Source organism: Macaca nemestrina, chromosome 11, assembly GCF_043159975.1.
Source record: "Macaca nemestrina isolate mMacNem1 chromosome 11, mMacNem.hap1, whole genome shotgun sequence".
Lineage (NCBI taxonomy): Eukaryota > Metazoa > Chordata > Mammalia > Primates > Cercopithecidae > Macaca > Macaca nemestrina.
The window spans coordinates 99,656,740-99,677,032 of record NC_092135.1 but is presented as its reverse complement, the minus strand read 5'-3'; the positions used below and the strand labels follow the sequence as shown (position 1 = coordinate 99,677,032).

The 20,293-nt window shown below is 38.1% G+C and overlaps 1 protein-coding gene across 4 annotated transcripts in view; it reads left to right on the top strand.

Moving 5' to 3' along the window:
- Positions 1-20,293, top strand: part of LOC105468090 (alsin Rho guanine nucleotide exchange factor ALS2) — an 80,568-nt gene that overhangs the window by 58,692 nt on the left and 1,583 nt on the right. For 3 of the 4 annotated variants that reach the window (XM_011718048.2, XM_011718047.3, XM_011718053.3), the window contains 10 exons: positions 4,236-4,369; positions 6,632-6,799; positions 11,341-11,458; positions 12,422-12,579; positions 14,483-14,605; positions 15,435-15,611; positions 16,963-17,008; positions 17,224-17,285; positions 17,823-17,972; positions 18,208-18,304. In XM_011718048.2, coding sequence (XP_011716350.2) covers positions 4,236-4,369; positions 6,632-6,799; positions 11,341-11,458; positions 12,422-12,579; positions 14,483-14,605; positions 15,435-15,611; positions 16,963-17,008; positions 17,224-17,285; positions 17,823-17,972; positions 18,208-18,304 — 1,233 coding nt within the window. The remainder of the gene's footprint in view (positions 1-4,235; positions 4,370-6,631; positions 6,800-11,340; positions 11,459-12,421; positions 12,580-14,482; positions 14,606-15,434; positions 15,612-16,962; positions 17,009-17,223; positions 17,286-17,822; positions 17,973-18,207; positions 18,305-20,293) is intronic. The other variant, XM_071073191.1, reaches the window with a different exon arrangement.

The window sequence follows — 20,293 nt, the reverse complement described above, 5'->3', positions numbered from 1 at the left end:
AACGTATTAAGAAACTGTCAAACTTTTTTCCAAAATGTCTGTACCATTTTACACTCCCATCAGCAATGTGTGAGGATACTAATTTCTCCATATCAATGAGGATACTAATTTCTCCATATCAAAAAATATTTCTTATTTTCAGTCTTTTTTCTTACAACCATTCCAATGGGTATGAAGTGGTATATCCTGGTTTTCATTTGCATTTCCCTAGTGACTAATGATGTAGAACATGCTTATTAGTGATTCATATATCTTCTTTGATGAAATGTCTGTTCAGATCTTTGGCCTACTTATAAAATTTTGTTTGTACTCTTGTATGAATTATAAGGGTTCTTTCTGTATTCTGGATACATGTCCTTTATCAGATATGATTTATAAATATTTTCTTGCAGTCTGTGACTTGTCTTTTATTTTCTTAATGGTGTCTTTTGAAATAGAAAAGTTTTTCATTTTAACGAACTCTATAAAAATATGAATTATGCTTTTGATGTTATGTCTAAGAAGTCTTTGCCTTTTGGCTCACTCCTGTAATCCCAGTACTTTGGGAGGCCGAGGCGGGTAGATCACGAGGTCAGGAGATCAAGACCATCCTAGCAAACACGGTGAAACCCCAATCTCTACTAAAAATACAAAAAATTAGCCAGGTGTGATGGCGGGCACCTGTAGTCCCAGCTACTCAGGAGTCCGAGGCAGGAGAATGGCGTGAACCCGGGAGGTGGAGTTTGCAGTGAGCCGAGATCCCAGCACTATACTCCAGCCTGGGCGACAGAGTGAGACTCCGTCTAAATAAAAAATAAAAAATAAAAATTTTATAGTTTTGCCTTTTATATTTAGGTCTGTGATTGATTTTAAGATAACTTTTGTATATGGGTTGAGTTATGTGTCCAAATTAATATTTTTGCATATGGCTATCCAAATTTCCCGGCACCTTTTCCCGTTGAATCTTGGTACCTTTGTTGACCAGCAAATGTGTTTATTTCTGGTCTCTCAGTTATATTTCACTGATCAACATGTCTCTCCTTGTGTTAATACCACACCATCTTGATTACTGTTGATTCCTAGTAAGTTGTGAAATCAGGAATATAAGTCCTCCAAATTTGTTCTTCTTCAAAATTGTTCTGGCGAATCTAGATTCTTTGCCTTTTCATATAAATTTTAGGACTGGTTTATCAAGATTCTGCAATAAACCTTGCTAAGATTTTTGATAGAGATTGCATTGAATCTATAGATCAATTTGGGGAGAATTGCCATATTAATAATATTGACTCTTCCAACCCATGAACATAGAACATCTCACAGTCTATTTAGATCTTTAATTTCTCTTGGCAATGTTTTCTAGGTTTCAGTGTACACATCTTGCCTTTCTTTGGTTAAATTTATTTCTAAGTATTGGTGCTATTGTAAAGCGTTGTTTTCTTAATTTCATTTTCAGATTGTTCATTGCTATAATAAAAAAAATGCAGTTGATTTTGTATTTTGTACTTGTATCCTGAAATCTTGCTGAATTTGTTTATTAGTGTTAGTATTTGTGTGTGTGTGTGTGTGTGTGTGTGTGTGTATTTCTTAGGATTTCTTGCATACAGAATCATGTCACCTACAAGTAGATAGATTTTTGCTTCTTTCTTTATAATATGGAAGGCTTTTATTTATTTTTCTTGTCCAGTTGCACTGGCTAGAGTCTCCTGTGGAATGTTGAATAGAAAATATTAAGATTGGACATCTTTACATCGTTTTCTATTTTAGAGAAAAGCTTTTTTTTTTGAGATAGGGTCTCACTTTGTCACCCAGGCTGGAGTGCAGTGGTGTGATCTCAGCTCCCTGCAGTCTCAACCTCCTGGGCTCAAGTAATCCTCCCTCCTCAGCCCCCCAAATAACTGGGACTACAGGCACATGCCACCATGCCTGGCTAATTTTTTTTTTTTTTTTTTTTTTTTTTTTAAAGAGACAGGGTTTCGCTATGTTGCCCAAGCTGGTCTCAAATTCCTGAGCTGAAGCAATCCACCCACAGTGCTAGGATTACAGGCATGAGCCACCATGCCTGGCTGAAAAGCATTTTTGTTAAAGTGCTTTTCCATTGTCTGTTGAGATGATCGTGTGGTTTTTATCATTTATTCTACTAATATGGTGTATTATATTGGTTGCTTTTCTGATGTTAAACCAACCTTGCTCTCCTGGGATGAATTGTACTTGGTCATGGTGTATAATTTTTTTATATGTTGATGTTGCTGGATTTAATGCCAATATTTTGTTGAGGATTTTTGCATTCATATTTGTGAGAGGTAATGGTCTGTAGTTTTCTTTTATTGTGATGTCTTTGTCTGTCTTTGATATCAGGATAATTCTGGCCTCATAGAACGAGTTGGGAAGTGTTCCCTCCTCCCCTGTTTTCTGAAAGTTTGCGAAGCTTTGTTATTATTTCTTCTTTGAATGTTTGGGAGAATTCACCAATGAAGTCTTCTGGGCCTAAGCATTACTTTGTGAGAAAATTTTTAATTTCTAACTCAGTTTTTTTACTTGCTTTAGGTCTATTTAGATTTTCTGTTTCTCATTGAGTCAGTTTTGGTACTTTTTGTCTTCCTAGGAATTTTTCTATTTCTCTATGTTATCTACTTAGTTAGCATAAAGCTGCTCTCTTAGTATTCCATTCTGTCTTCACATGTTTGTGATGCTATAATAAAATATCATAGACTGGGAAATTTATTTCTTCATAATTTTGCAAGCTGGGAAGTCCAAGATCAAGGCAACAGCATTCCCTGTCTGGTGAAGGCCTTCTTGGCTGAGTCCTCACATAGCAAAAGATGGAAGGTCAGAAAGGCCTAAGATAGTTCCCTCTGGCATTTTTCTTTTTGTTTTTTTTCTTTTGAGATAGAGTCTTGCTCTGTCACCCAGCCTGAAGTGCAGTGGCACGATCTCCACTCACTGCAACCTCCACCTTCTGGGTTCAAGCGATTCTTCTGCCTCAGCCTCCTGAGTAGATGGGATTACAGGTGCGTGCCATCATGCACAGCTAATTTTTGTATTTTTAGTAGAGACGGGGCTTCACCATGTTGGTCAGGCTGGTCTCGAACTCCTGACCTTGTGATCCACCCACCTCGGCCTCCCAAAGTGCTAGGATTACAGGCGTGAGCCACCGCGCCCAACCCTCTGGCCATTTTCTAAGGCACTCCTCCATTCATGAGGACACTGTCCTTAATCACTTCCCAAAAGGCCCCACCTCTTACAACCATCACAATAGGGTTTAAGTTTCAGTACAGATTTTAGAGGAGACACTTTCAAAACATAGCACCTTCTAACTTTTTTAATTCTGTAGGCTGGTAGTAATAACCTGTTTATAAACAAAAGTTTATAAACTTTTGTTTTCTCTTTTTTGCTTGATTAATGTAGTTAAATGTCAATTTTGTGTATCTTTTCAAAGAAGCAACTTTTAGTTTCATTGATTTTTCTTTATTTTTTGTTTTCTATCTCATCTACTGATTTTTGCACTAATCTTTATCATTTCCCTCCTCTTTCTTGCTTTGGATTTAGGTTGTTAGTTTGTTCCTCCTTTTGTAATTTTATTATGTGGAATTTTACATTACTGATTCAAGATCTTCCTGAAAAGATAGGTGTTAACAGCTATAAGTTTCCCTCTAAGCACTGCTTGTAATTTACATCATCCCCTATATTTTAATATATTGTATGGTCATTTTATACAGTTCAAAATATTTTCGAGTTTTCCCTGTGTGTGTTTTTTTTCTTTTACCCATGGATTATTTCATATACTCTTTGAGACATGCATGTGCCCATATTTTGTTTGAGATTTAAAGAGTTAGAGACTGGTAAAGAGCAAGTTAAAAAGGAAAACAACCATTTAGTGCTTTTTTACTCTTAATTTTAAAAATTGAGGGCTGGGCGTGGTAGCTCATGCCTGTAATCCCAGCACTTTGGGAGGCCAAGGTGGGTGAATCACTTGAGGTGAGGAATTCGAGACCAGCCTGGCCAGCATGGTGGAACCCTGTCTTTACTGAAAACACAAAAACTTAGTTGGGCGTGGTGGCGGGCGCCTGTGATCCCAGCTACTTGGGAGGCTGAGGCAGGAGGATCACTTGAACCCAGGAAGCAGAAGTTGCAGTGAGCCAGGATCGCACCATTGCACTCCAGCCTGGGCAATAGAGTAAGACTCTGTCTCCAAATAAATAAATAAATATTGAATATATTTCCTCTAACCCCACATTTTATTCTCTGACTTTACCTAGGGAACACTGACTATGCCAAATGGAGACTACATTGAAGGTTATTTTAGTGGAGAATGGGGATCTGGGATAAAAATCACTGGAACCTACTTCAAACCTAGTCTGTATGAGAGTGATAAAGACAGACCTAAAGTTTTGTGAGTAACTAGTGTTAATTCTGGATGAATTACTGAATGTTTGGAGTTGTCTTGCTTTTATCAAAGCTGGTTAATATTTTAAAAGCAAAATCAAGTTCTTAAAGTCTTCTTTTTTATTTTATTTTATTTTTATTTTTTGAGACAGGGTGTCACTCTGTCACCAGGCTGAACTGCAGTGGCGTGATCATGGCTCACTGCAGCCTTGACCTCCTGGGTTCATGTGATCCTCCCGCCTCAGCCTCCCAAGTAACTGGGACTACAGGCACCCACTACCATGCGTGGCTAATTTTTCTAATTTTTCTAATTTTTATAGAGACTGGGTCTTGCACTTGCTCAGGCTGGTCTTGAACCTGAGCTTAAGCGATCCTCCTGCCTCAGCCTCCCAAAGTGCTGGGATTACAGGTATGAGCCACTGCACCTGGCCAAAGTCGTCGTCTTTTTTTTTTTTTTTTTTTTTAAACAACATGTAACCCACCTTGAATTGTCAACTGACACTACTTTAGATGACTAAATCTATAGTCTTGTCTATAGTCTTGGTTTAGATTATAAGCCTTAAAGCATGGATGTTTAAAAGGAAAGTTCCACGTGTGAGAGAGTTTTTTTTTTTTTTGGAGATGGAGTCTCAGTCTGTCGTCCAGGCTGGAGTATGGTGGTGCCATCTCGGCTCACTGCAGTGTCTATCTCCTGGGTTCAAGCGATTCTCCTGCCTCAGCCTCCCAAGTAGCTGGGACTATAGGCGCACACAACCATGCCCAGCTAATTTTTTGTATTTTTAGTAGAGACAAGGTTTCACCATGTTGGCCAGGCTGGTCTCGAACTCCTGACCTCAAGTGATCTGCCCACTTTGGCCTCTCAAAGTGGTGGGATTACAGGTGTGAGGCACTGTGCCCAGCCTGAAAGAGCATTCTGAAATGGAATCTGTACACAACTTGATTTTGAAAAGTAAAGAACATATACATACACACACACACCCACCCACCAAGTGGCATAGTAAAATCTGCATATATGAGGGAAAAAAGGCAAAATCTAAGTATATTATGCCCAACCCCATTGCATTTTTGACTTTATTCTCTGTTCTCCCACCATCTCTCCCTAGATGTGGCACAATCACAGAAGTGGACAGTTTTTGGCATATGTCTATTTTTCTTTATTGATTGCAGCTTTAATTTTATCATTATATTTGGTAGCACCTCAGTTTTTTTTGTTCCTAAGGATATGTTTTCTGTACCATGTTTATTCTTAGAGTATTTTAGAACCCAGTATGAAATGCGTTTTAAATTCTCATTATAAGATGTGCAAGGTTCAGAAAGTCCTTGTTCTAACAGGAATCAATTTTTATTTTTATTTATTATTTTTTAAATTTTTAATTTTTATTTTTTTTCTGAGACAGAGTCTCACTTTGTCGCCCAGGCTGGAGTGCAGTGGCGTGATCTCAGTTCACTGCAACCTCCACCTCCCAGATTCAAGCAATTCTCCTGCCTCAGCCTCCCGGGTAGCTGGGATTACAGGTATGGGCCAGCTCGCCTGGCTAATTTCTTTTTTTTTTTTTTTGAGATGCAGTGTCGCTCTGTCACTCAGGCTGGAGTGCAGTGGCGCGATCTTGGCTCACTGCAACCTCCACCTTCTGGGTTCAAGCCATTCTCCTGCCCCAGCCTCCTGAGTAGCTGGGATTACAGGCATGCGCCATGCACCACCACGCCCAGCTAATTTTTGTATTTTTAAAAGAGATGGGGTTTTGCCATGCTGGCCAGGCTGGTCTCGAACTCCTGACCTCAGGTGATCCACCCCCTTTAGCCTCCCAAAGTGCTAGGATTACAGGCGTGAGCCACCACGCCCAGCCAATTTTTTGTGTTTTTAATAGAGATAGAGTTTCACCATGTTGGCCAGGCTGGTCTTGAACTCCCGACCTCAGGTGTTCCGCCTGCCTTGGCCTCCCAGAGTGCTAGGATTACAGACATGAGCCACTGCACCTGGCCAGGAATCAATTTTTAAAAATTAATTCTGTGGAATTATAGGAGGCAGAGTCAATTGGTTTGCTTTGTACTTAATATTCCGTACACTTTAATATCCAGAAAACAATAATTAGCTAAAAAATAGTCCTTTAAAATTTTCATTTTGTGTTTTAAAAATAGAATTACCATCAGTCTTGGCAGTTTTGGTCACAAAAAAAGCATTCTCAGTTGTATGTTAGAAAGTTTCTGTTCTTTGGAACGATTTTGCACGAAAGAAATGATTAATAAAAGGTTGATATGACTTTATTAGCAGGAAGCTAGGAAACCTGGCAGTGCCAGCTGATGAGAAGTGGAAAGCGGTGTTTGATGAATGTTGGCGCCAACTGGGCTGCGAGGGCCCAGGCCAAGGGGAAGTTTGGAAAGCATGGGACAACATTGCTGTGGCCTTGACCACCAGTCGGCGCCAACACAGAGACAGGTGAGTGAACACCTGCTCAACATAGAGCAGGGCATGTTGGGAAGATGAAACTTAAGACCAGTAAGTAGTCAAGGCTCACTACATTTAATTTAAAAGTTAATGATGTACTTCTGCTTCTGGGTAAGAGGGATTAAAACACACTTTCTTTATCTTCTGTTGAACTCAACTATTAAACCTGAACAGAATACATGGACAGTTATTTATGAACTCTGAAAAGTCTATATCAATAAGTAGATTGAGGAAGAATACCTGAATTCAAAGTACCACAAAACCAGTGATGAGTTTACTTGATGTTTTGCTCCAATATCCCTCAGCCAGAACTCAGTGCAGCATGAAACGTGAAAGCAAGGACTGTGGTGCAGACAGACAGAGACACAGAAAAAATCCCTCTGGTTCTGGCTCAAGGAATGACAAAGGGACTCCTAAAATTCAGAGTGGTTGATATATACTCAGTTTTCTTTCTTTTTTCTCCATTTTCTCATGCCCAAGCCTCCAGGACCTTCTGTGGCAGGGGTGGTAATGGCAGCAGCTAGAGCAGGCATGAACAGGAAACTTGTAAAAGTCAAAACTCCAAGAGAGTGGAATCTTCTTCCCCCTTTGGTGGCTCCTTAGGTCAAAAGAAGTCCAAGCCCCAACCCCACTGCATTTTTGACTTTGTTGTCTGTTCTCCCACCATCTGTCCCTAGATGTGGCACAGTCACAGAAGTGGACAGTTTTTGGCCAGAGGACCTTGAAAGGGGTGCCTGAGACCCAGAAAATACTGGGGATGTAATGGAGAGAGGAGCTCTGGGAAACAAGCCCATAAAGTTGTTTGTGAACTCCTGGGCTCACCCTAGACCTGCACATGTAAGGATTTGATCCTAATTAGTACCAAAGAGTTTGAGAACCAATCTCATAGGTAGACCACTCAGGTCCCAGAGCGGTCATTAAGTTGTAAACTCACAGAACAAACCCAGAAAGGATGCAAAGGCTTTGAGAAGTGAACTGGCATCAGCTTCATGGCCCACAGGAAACTAAAGCAAAAATATCTGCTGTTTTAGGGATTCTCAACATCCCTTACACATTCAGTGATTTGCTGGAAGAATTCACAAGACTCAGCATATAGTTGTACTCACAAGTAAGATTACAGCAACACAGTAGGGACGCACAACCAGGTCATAAGGGAAAAAGACACAGGTAGAGTCTGGAGGAATCCATGTGTAAGCTTCCCATGATCTCTCCTTTCTGGGAGGAGTCACACACAACACAGTTTTCCCTGCAGCAAAGTGCAGCCACACGTGTCTCATGTTTCTGCCCAGGGAAGCCCACTAGAGACTCAATTCCCAGCGTTTATATTGGGAGCGGGTTACATAGGCACCCTGTGCCTGGCAGTTGCCAAATTCCACAGTCCCAGCTTACAGGAAAGCAGATGTTCAACATAAATCACATTGTTAATCTAAGGACAGCAAAACACCTTTGTCAGTATACGGAACTTATACGAAGCTTAATTCCCAAGTACCGGCCAAGGGTCAACCTTATAAGCAGTTCCTTTTTATTTTATTTCATTTTTATAAATAGAGACAGGGTCTTGCTATATTATCCAGGCTGGTCTCGAACTCCTGGCCTCAAGGAATCCTGCCTCGGTCTCACAGAAGTGCTGGGATTTCAGGCGTGAGCCACGCACCTAGCCCAGGTCCTTCTAAAGATAACAGTTTCAAGCCTGCTATGTTTACTCTTTTATGAATGTCAACATTCTCCATAGGATATAAACAAGACCCAGAGTTTTATAATGCTCAAAATATCCAAGACATTAACCAAAATTACTCAGCAATGAAAGAACCATGAAAGTCTCAATTTATTTCAGGAAAGAAAATCAATAAATATCAACAGATGACATAGATGTTGAAGTTGTCTGACAAGAACTTTAAGGCAGCTATTATAAAATGCTCAGATGTGCAATCGCAAACACCCTTGAAATAAATATTAGAACAAATGTATCAGCAAAGAAACAGAAGATATAAAGAAGAGCCAAATCAAAATTTTGGGTTTGAAAATTACACTAACCAAAATAACTTACTGTATGAACTCAGTGGCAGAATAGAGGTGGCAATGGAAGAGTCGGTGAACCTGAAGATAGATCAATATGGATTATCAAATCCAAACAACCGAGAGAAAAAACATGAGAAAAAAAAAAGTGAACACAGCCTCAGGGACTTGTGGGTCTAAATTTGTTTCCTTAGAATTCCAGAAGAAAAGGAGAAAGAATGGACTGAGCATGGTGGCACACACCTGTAATCCCAGCACTTTGAGAGGCTGAGGCAGGCGGATCACCTGAGGTCAGGAGTTCGAGACCAGCCTGGCCAACATAGTGAAACCCCGTATCTACTAAAAATACAAAATTAGCCCAGGCGTGGCGGCATGTGCCTGTAATCCCAGCTACTTAGGAGGCTGAGGGAGGAGAATCACTTGAACTCAGAGGCAGAGGTTGCAGTGAGCTGAGATAGCGCCATTGCACTCCAGCCTGGGCAAAAATAGCAAAACTCCGTCTCAAAAAAAAAAAAAAAAAAGAAAAGAAAAAAGAAAAGACAAGAAGAAAGAATGAGGGATGGAACATTTTGTGAAGAAATAATGGTTGAAAACATCTCAAGTTTAGTAAAAGATGTGAAACCTACAGATTCAAGTAGCTGAACAAATCCCATCTTGGGAAAAACCAGAGATAACCATGTATAGACACATATTAAAATTCATGGACAAAGATCTTGAAAGCAGCTAGAGTAAAATAATGGGAAATCAGCAATTCAAATGACTGCATATTTCTCATTAGAAACCTTGGAAGCCAGAAGGAAGTGGCAAAACGTTTTTGAAATGCTGAAAGAGAAGTTACAGATGTACTTGTTCATTTCTCTCTCTTTTTCTCTCTTTTTCTCCTTTTTAAAATTTTCTCTTTTTCACCTTCTTTTTCCTTTTCTTTTCTTTTTTTTTCTTCTTTTCTCCTGCTTTTCTTCATCTGCCTTTCTTCTTTAACTTGACCAGTAGCTCCCACAGGCATTGCTTAGCATTTGGACCTAAAAATTCTACTAATCCCTGCAGCAAAACTTCCTAATTAACTATGACTTTCTTGAGTTTAATTCTAGATAATGGTTTGTTTGAGCTGTGCCTTCGTTGTTAAAATATCAAGGAGCATACTTTAATCTGTGCATGTAACTACCTACAGTTAATTTTTAAATCAGTTTTATGCTGGTCTTCATTTCCACATGTCAGTTGCTTTCTGAAAGGAATTGAACAAAAACTGGGCAAGTATCCATGTATTCAGAATGCAAATATTTGTTCTGAATAATTAAATGTTCTAGTTTGTTAAAAGTTACCAAATTGTTTAAATAAATTACCAATATTCAAATAATTTTAATACATTAAAGTATAATTACATAGAAATTAAATTCCAGAGGTTGAAAGATACTTCAGGAACTTGAAATGTTTCACAGTCAAGTCTAACAAATACTAATTGTTGTTCTAGCCTGGAGAGATTAGTTTAGATTCTATCTAATTGAGTATCCCCAAAATTGATATTTAAAGTAAACCATAGTATAATTTTTGCTTGCTTGATATTCGTGTGTGTGTGTTTCAAGAAATTAAATGTAGAAAGAAGTGATTTTTTTCTATATTTGGGGTACATAGGAATTGATTTTAGTATTTCATTCATGAAGTTCATAATTGTTACCTTCTACTCTATCAGTAGAAGAAATGGAAACTCCCAGAATTGATTAAAGCCATTGAATGGCCCTGGTGCGTGATACAGATGGTCAGCTTAGTACAGCCTGTCAGTTCGACTTGAGACTTTAGCCCTTCAGTTCACCTGGGTTAACTGTGGTTAGGTGTTTCTGAGAAGTGAAAATGAATGAACTTTTTATATAAAATTATATTGCTACCACAAAGATCTTATTTGTTTATCTAAAATCATATAATAATAATGATTATGCACAGTTTTCAGTTTCTCATTGGTTGTCATCTAATGATAGAATACTATTACCAAAAATTTCAGTTGTTTACTAGCATGTGTTTTCTCTTAGCCACTTCATCCAGTTTCTGTTATGTGCTTACCTTGTCACCTGTTGGAGTATCATTATCTCCTTGCTTCTTAACCTCGTTTTCATTTCTTCCTTTGCCCTTTGACTTATTTCCCTTTTTCCTTTGCTCCCTTCCCTCTTTTATTCCTTTTATTCAATTTTTCTGTTGTCACCAACGGGTCTGTCACCTTCAAGCTAATATCACATTTATCTTCAAGCTAATGTCATATTATTTCCAACACCATGGTTTAGATTGGAGCAGAATCTTCATTAATTTATTGTAGTTGGTACAAAGTAACACTACCTGATTTCTGAATGAATGTTATGTAAACCGAGTACCTAATAGCAGGATCATGATCCTTTCTGAGCTCGTTGGGGTTAGTACTGTGTTGGATGCTCCACTTTGACTGGAGCCACTGATTGTGTTTCATGTGACAATTTACACGTATCTTGCTTTCTTGATGTGAAATACAATAGCCTTTTCTTTCCCTTTTATAGTCCAGAAATATTAAGTCGTTCACAGACTCAGACACTAGAGAGTTTGGAATTCATTCCACAGCATGTTGGTGCCTTCTCTGTGGAGAAATATGATGACATCAGGAAATATTTAATAAAGGTAAACTAGAGTAAAAATTACACTGGTCTTGTGAATTAATGATTCACCTACCACAATATATCATTCAGATAGACTCACAGCTTAATGTTATTCTAATCTTGTTTTTGCATCCTGTGCATTTCTTTTGTTAATTATCTAACTACCAATAAATGTACTATCTAATTACATTTCTACCTAAAGATTGTCCCATTACTATGATAGAACATTTAAGTTTTTTAAGGCATTCAAGGGGCTTCTTAAGAAATAAAATTAGAGTTTAAAATTGCTTTTTGTTAATAACATTAGCAAACTAGAGATTGTGTAAGTAAAGCATGCTGCCCTCACCCCTGGATAGGCTGTTTGCTTCCTTCCAAACCTTGAAAGACCGGCTACAATTTAAAGTGTGATATATATTGATGGGAAGTGCAGGAAGGAGTATTCTGAGAAGTCAGGGGAACTGAAGGATGACTCTTTCAGAGTATCATCAACAGTCAGTGTTTAGTTTTCTCCAAGGTAACGTTTTGTATCATTTTTGTGAAGTTTAAAGTATATTTGAATCTTTTAAAAAAAATTTTTTTTTTTTTTTAAGAGATGGGGGGTCTCACTGTGTTGCTCAGACTGGCCTCAAACTCCTGAGCTCAATCGGTCCTCCTGCCTCAGCCTCCCTAGTAGCTGGGACTATAGGCATGAGCCACCACATCCAGCAGAGTATTTCTTTTAGTGGTATTCCATATCAGTACTTCCAAAGCCGTTTGCCCAAAATGTTAAGGAGATTCTTTGATCAAGATTAGGAACTCCAGGTTCATATAACTGGGGTAGACTCAGTACTTTCAAAAAAATTAAAGTATTTGAATATTCCTGGTCCCAAAATTGACTCTTGACATTTTGACAATTGTTTGTCATTTATGAAGTTGTTTCTTGTTGATGGATTGTTTCTGCTGTTAATGCACATTGACTGACTTCATTGATTCTCTTCCTACTCAGGCCTGTGACACTCCTCTGCACCCCCTGGGCAGGCTTGTGGAGACACTGGTTGCAGTGTATAGAATGACATACGTGGGCGTAGGAGCCAACCGCAGGTTATTGCAGGAGGCTGTAAAGGAGATTAAGTCCTATCTTAAGCGAATTTTCCAGCTGGTGAGGTAAGGGAGCTTTTCACTAAAGTCTGCAGCTTATGGAATACTATTTTATACCAATGCTTGGGTAGTTTCATCCTGAATCATCAAGAAAATAGTTTTATGCCACAGTCCTTTAATATATTAAATAAAGAAAACATGTTTTAAATGTATGCGTAAGCTGTAAACATAAAAAAGATGAACCTTAGCTATTGTTATTTATTTATTTTTATGTCTTATTAAGTGTAACAGAAAGCTAAAATAAATGTTTGGGGTTTTTAAATTCCAATTTTGGTATGAAGTATAGTAGTCGTCTTATTTGGATTCAGTCTCTAGGCAAAATCAGGTATCTAAAACCCAACCACAGAGTAGATAAAGTTTAATATAAAGTTTTGTCCCTGAGTTCTTGTGTCTTGTCCTTTGGCAACAGTATCACATACATTCATTTGTTTAACAAATTGACAAATATTTATGGAGCATTTCTATGTAATAGCGATCATTCTAGGCTCTCAAGGGATTTATCAGTGAACAAAGAAAATCTTTGCTGTCATGGAGCTTACATTCTAATGGGGGAAAAGAGTCAACATAAAAAACATATGCAGTATGTCAGATAGTGATTAGCGCTGTAGAGAAAAATAAAGGGAAAGAGTACTAGACGTGAGATGCTATTATTTTAAAGAGAAGGTCAGAGCAGGCTGACTAATACAGTGGTGGTATTTGAGCAGAGACTTCGAAGAAGGCAATTAAATGAGACAGTAAGCATCTTTGGAAAGAGAGTTCCAGGCAGCAAACAGATTTAAGCTTGTGAGATATAAGATCTTTTACTGAGTTGAAGCCAACAAGTAAATACTATAGTGAGATAATTATACAAAAGTTTATAAATTTGTCCCAGAACTTCCGTATATTGTTTGCCTCAACATTTGGAAATGTTTCAGGTTTTGAGGGAGAAGTGATCTATTAAAAAGATCACTAGCCTGGGCTAGCTCTGACATTAGCTAGATGAGTATAATGAAAATAAGTTTCCTGACCTTTTTTAGTTTTTTCAACTATATAATTAGGTCAGATGGAGGTGCAAGATGTAAATCTACAACAATAGAGAAGACTGCATATTGCCTTTAAAGGGCCAAAATTAAAGTCTGTAAAAATAAGAGAAAATAAACTTATTTATGGTAGAGTCCACTAACCTACAAGAAGTCAGAGTTAAAGTCTATGGCAAAACTCAAAGCTCAGGAAAAAAAATTCCTCACCGATTTATCCCCTTGATCATTTGAAAAATTAATTTTCAACAACTTTTAAAAACATATTTTTAAATTTTATATTGAGTACAGAGGGAAATAATAGACACTGGGGACTCTAAAAGCGGGGAGTGTGTGTGGGAGGGTGAGGGTTGAAAACTTTCTTATTGGATACAGTGTTCACTGTTCAGGTGATGGGGATACTAGAAGCCCAGACTTTACCACTACCTGATATATCCATACAACACAACTGCATATGTACCCCCTGAATCTATAAAAATAAAATAAAACTTTACATTGTATCTTCTGTAATTAATCACTTTTTCCCTTAACGTTGGACATTTAGTTTCCATCAGTATTTGCTTATATTCTAGAATAGTGGTCCTGCTCAGAGTTAATATAAATTGACCTCAGATGAGATTTGCCAGTAAGGAACACGTATCTCATACAGATCGGAATTCTCCATTCCTTAGTAACTAGACAGAAGAAAATCATAGCACGTGAAGATTTTGTAGTGGTATTATTCATTAGTGGCATTCTTAATTTTATCCTGTCAGAAACATCGGTTTTCTCAGGGAACTAAAATACTTAGTTGATAATAAAGCTTGCTTTCATAGCTAATGGAAATGTGTTTTTATGCTTTTCAACCCCCCTAGAGGTATAATTGTATAATTATATTTTTTATTCTTCCTTAGGTTCTTATTTCCTGAACTGCCTGAAGAAGGCAGCACAATTCCTCTCTCTGCTCCTCTGCCAACCGAAAGGAAGTCTTTTTGCACTGGGAAGTCAGATTCCCGATCTGAATCACCAGAGCCAGGGTAAATGGAGTTGGGTGGGGACAGTGAAGAAAGGGAGTGGGGACTAGATGATCTTACCCAAAGAGCCCCAGGGAGAAAGTGTGTTCTCTAGGTCTGTTTCCTCATTTCTAAAATGGTATGGTTGGGGCCAGCCACAGTGGCTCACACCTGTAATCCCATACTTTGGGAGGCTGAGGTGGGAGGATTGCTTGATCCCAGGAGTTCAAGAGCAGCCTGGGCAACATAGGGAGATCCCATCTCTACAAAAATAAAAAATTTAGCAGGGCATGGTGGCACACACCTACAGGCTGAGCTACTTGGGAGGCTGAGATGAGAGGATCACTTGGGCCAGGGAGGTTGAAGGCTGCAGTGAGCTGTGACTGCACCATTGCGCTCCAGCCTGGGTGACAAAGTGAGACCTGTCTCAAAAAACAAAAAGAAATGTAGCTGGGTAGGTGTCCCCTCTGAGGTCCCTCTTAGGTCTCTCAAGTACCATTAGCCATACCCCAGGAAAAAGCAACCACAGATGATCTGAGCACAAAGACTGCTTAGCAAAGGAAGTAACATCACACTGACCTAGAATAACCTCAGAGAAATCAGCCTCAAAATGGAAGCAATGTAGGTTTTCAGTTAGATTTTTAATTCATGAAAAGAATTCACAGTTTCTTCTAAGACAAAATTATAGGTAATGTCCTTATATCAACTGCACATGTAAAGAGCAGAGTAATGTAACTTCTTTAAAATTTCCCATCTCTACTTTTGACTTTTTGAAACTGAAGCTGTATCTTGGATTCTGTATTCAATTTTAATATGAAAAATGCTTCTTTCCTCCCACTCCATTATTTTGTAGTTATGTAGTAACGAGTTCTGGATTATTGCTTCCTGTGCTGCTACCTCGGCTTTACCCACCGCTGTTTATGCTTTATGCTTTGGATAATGATCGCGAGGAAGACATTTACTGGGAATGTGTCCTTCGACTAAATAAGCAGCCAGATATTGCTCTCCTGGGCTTTCTTGGGGTGCAGAGGTAAGTGTAGTAGTTATAAGCACAACCAAATCGTTTTAATTTAACATGCAAACAGCATTGTTGGAAATTTGGCACTTTGATATCTAATTATATATATGGCTTCTAATTATTTACTTTTTTGCATACGTCTTAACGAAAAAGTGATAGTTAATAATCTTTATTTCTGAGAATATTTGGAGATGAGTATGAAACCTACTGATTTTTCAGAATGTGTTTTTTATTATGTTTTCATATATATAGTAATATATATGTTTTTATAAATATATATAGTAAGTGTGTGTGTATATATAGTAAGTATGAGCTATCTTGCCTGGTATTTTATAGCTCTTTAGAGCAGAATACGTATCTTTGGCATTCTTCCTTCTCTTCTTTTCTCTCCTCCCTCCCCATTGGCAATTTTTAAGTTAAAGTTTTTGAAATGCTTTTTTTTTGAAAGAGAGTTTCGCTCTGTCACGCAGGCAGGAGTGCAATGGTGCAATCTCAGCTCACTGCAACCTCCACCTCCCAGATTCAAGCGATTCTCATGCCCCAGCCTCCCAAGTCGCTGGGATTACAGGCACGAGGCACCACGCTCAGCTAATTTTTGTATTTTTAGTATAGATGGAGTTTTGCCATGTTGACCAGGCTGGTCTCGAACCCTTTACCTCAAGTGATCTGCTTGCCTCAGCCTCCCAGCGTGCTGGGATTATAGGTGTGAGCCACTGTGCCCAGCCCCACTGTTTTTATTAGAAGGCATTATTGCTTGTTATCCAGGGAATACTAAATGGTTATGTTTCCTTTCTAGTGCAGTGATAAAGCTGATTCCACCTCCCCCAATCACTGTTTGTGCTATCAAGAGAAGTGAATAAGCCTTTTTTTTTTTTGAGACAGAGTCTCGCTTTGTTGCCCTGGCTGGAGTGCAGTGGCTCAATCTTGGCTCGCTGCTACCTCCGCCTCCCAGGTTCAAGTGATTCTTGTGCCTCAGCCTCCTAAGTAGCTAGGATTACAGGCCTGTGTCAACATACCCAGCTAATTTTTGTATTTTCTTATTTTTGTGCTTTTTAAAAATGTTGTGCTTTAATTGTTTTCAATGGAATAATTCAGTAGTAGAAATGAGATAAAACTGAGTGAAGGAAAAATGTTTGGTAATCTCTGTAATGTGTAGGGTTATTGGGATATAGAATGACACATCCCTTAGGGAGATGATAAAAACTCTTAAATCACTTCTGGAATGTTTATAAAAACTTAACCTGTTGTGGAGCAGTTCTTTTTAATGGGGACAGGGAAGCCAATATAGCTGTCAACTATTTTTATGGGAATTTGTCTACCATAAGTAACAACTTATATTAACAATTTATGGATTCCATTATAGGAAATTTTGGCCAGCAACCTTGTCAATCCTTGGAGAGAGTAAAAAGGTATAGTAAATTTTCTTTTCCTCAGCAAAGATGCTTTTCTCTAATGGGAAGGATTTGAAATAGCAAAACTTTTTCATTTTACTTTGATAGAACAGTACCCAAGCTTGTGTTTGCATCTGTTATTACCAAAGACCTGCACTCTGACATCAATATCATTTATTTTTGTTGTTGCAGAAAATGGTTTTCCTCCTTGACCTTCACTCCCTTTTTTGCAGGTTTTGCCAACCACAAAAGATGCTTGTTTTGCCTCAGCAGTAGAATGTCTGCAGCAGATCAGGTAATCTCTGATTTGTTGAAAAGCCACACAAATCAAAGTAGTGCTTGGTCTGTTAAGATATTATTAATACAGTCTTATCTTTACCTAAGCCTTAAGCATCCCCACTTTATATGCTGATGGTGTCAAACTCAACCTGGAAATCAGAAAAGCTCTTTTGAGACCCTTGGATTATCTTTTACTCTAAAATGACCTTGCATTTGCAAAAGGAGTGGAGAGCCATTCCAGAAATTTATCCACATAATCACATCTTTAGCCAATGGGAAATGAACCAAACTTCTCATTCAGAAAAGAGCATATATTAGGAGAATGAGATTTCACGTGGGTAAAAGGAAACGATATATGAATCGTGGACAGTTGGAGGCTACTTTTCTCATAGCACCATGGGAGTACAAAGTCATTCTTTCCAACGACTCATAATGCCTAAGTGTCCAGGTTAAGGCATGTGAACCCTAGGAGGGAATATTATCAAAAAAACATGATCAAATGTCTTTATTAAGAAAATGATAGGATATCTTTTTGTCATTGTTTCTATAACAGCACAACATTTACCCCATCAGACAAACTTAAGGTCATCCAGCAGACTTTCGAGGAGATCTCCCAGAGTGTCCTGGCATCACTCCAGGAAGACTTCTTGTGGTCCATGGATGACTTGTTTCCCGTTTTCTTGTATGTGGTGCTACGGGCCAGGTAACTGTTTTCTGACTTCATTATTAGTGAGTCGTTATTTTTAAAAGTCTGCTGCTTGCATTTTCTGAACTGATGACAGGAGTATGCTCTTCCACTAGAAAAACATTGATTAACCCATTCCACTGTGGCATTACCTTCTTATTGAGCTGTTCTTTCTTTTTCCCATCAACTAGGGTCAGAAGGAGAATGGACATGTAGGTGAAAATAACTCAGCATCTTTTTCTCTTTGGGGCAGGATTAGGAATTTAGGCTCTGAGGTACACCTCATTGAGGATCTAATGGACCCCTATCTTCAGCATGGGGAACAGGGTATAATGTTCACCACCTTGAAGGTGAGTGTAGTTATTATTTAATACTTTTTTATCTTCATATCTGTCTTTCATTTACCATATTATAAATGCCATTAACCACTTTTTTTTGTATAGAAGTTTAATGCAAACCTTAAATGCCTTTAGAGCACATTTTGTTCTACACTTTAAAACATTGTATAGTATATTAAAGTAGGATAAGCCAGTTGTTCCTCAAAATACTAAAGCAAGTTCTTCATTATCTAATCCTCCTTGGAAATTGATCATTCAAATTGTTATAAATGCTTACATTTATATAAATAATTGTAACTCTAAAAAAGAAACAGAAAGGATTCTTAATGTACAAGAAAGTTTCCAGCAGAAGTGCTATTTAATGGAACAAGGGTAAAACACGGAAGGCAGTATGTAAATAATGAATTTGAATTCCATCTTCTTTCTTTGCCTTGTATTTACTGTAACCAATAGATTACAAATGAGCTTCTTTGATCTGGATGGCCTGGAGAGATTGTTAGAAGTCATTTGTTTCCCGCTTTGATTTTTCTTGGAATTTGGAAGAAATCACTCTAAAGTTTATTGAAGGAACAGCAGATAGAAAGTGCAAAAACACTTGTGAAAAATGAGAAAGAATAGACCTACTCTTCCAGTTAGTAAAATTTATAAAATTATAATAATGAAAATAAAATAGTATGTGACTGTCACAGGAATACACAATTACCTAAATAGAATGGATAGCTCCCATATAAACACTATCATAATAAAAACTTCACATGAAAGTGGAAACACCAAACACAAAAATGGAAAAGAGGAATTATTTAACAAATGGTAAAACAAAGTATTGGATAGCTTATTAGCAGTTTTGGAGGGAGGGTAGAATAGCAAATCACAGATGCTTCGGGGTTTAAATATAGAGAAAGGAAGAGAAAAGGAAAGACAGGTAAATTAAAATAAGAAAAAGAACTAGAATTCAATGTCAGGTTTCTGACCTGGGTTAACTTTTTAAACTTTTCAACTAAAATATCATTAATCCTTCTTTTTTTTGAGACAGAGTCTCACTCTGTCGCCCAGGCTGGAGTGCAGTGGTGCGATCTCAACTCACTGCAACCTCCACTTCCCAGGTTCAAGTGATTCTCCACCTCAGCCTCCCGAGTAGTTGGGATTACAAGTGCCCGCCATCACGCCTGGCTAATTTTTGTATTTTTAGTAGAGATGGGGTTTCACCAGGTTGGCCAGACTGGTCACGAACTCCTGAATTCAGATGATCTGCCCGCCTTGGTCTCCCAAAGTGCTGGGATTACAGGCGTGAGCCACTGCACCCGGCCTACCATTAACATTTCTATTAAATAAACTGAAAGAGGGGAGAAACTGGGGAAAATATTGACTACCGATGACTTTGATTATTAGTGTTTACATTATATGAAGAGTATCTCAACAGATCACCAAAGAAGAAACTGAACTAGTAAGTTTACATGTAGAAAAATACTCAACATCACTGAAAATCATAGTACTGCAGATTTAAATAAGGTACCATTTTGTGCTGTTAAATTAGCAAGAATGTTTTAAAGTTACTGGTGGGGTTATAGTAATGTCATTATTATTCCCACATTGGTGATAATGGGGTAAGTAGCCCATTTTGGAAAGCAATTGTTACTAACATAGATATAAACAACATTAAAAAATGTGGAGTTTGACTCAGTGGTTCTACTCCTGGGGATTTAGCCTAAGAAATTAAAGAATGGAAAATGTTCCATGTTATCTGGATGTGCTATTCACTGGGGTATGAGTAATTCCCATACCTGGAAACTTATCATTCAGGGTGCTTCTTAAAAATGCGTTCCTGAAAGTTATGACTCCCCAGGTCTGCAGTGATGCTTAATCTGTATATTTATTAATCATACTAGGTGATTCTAATTAGAGTTGTACCTTTTAATGATTGGTATACTCTAAATGTCCAATCAATAACGGCAAATTGTGGTGTCTCTGCTTGGTGAAGAATGTTAGATAGCTTGTAAAAAA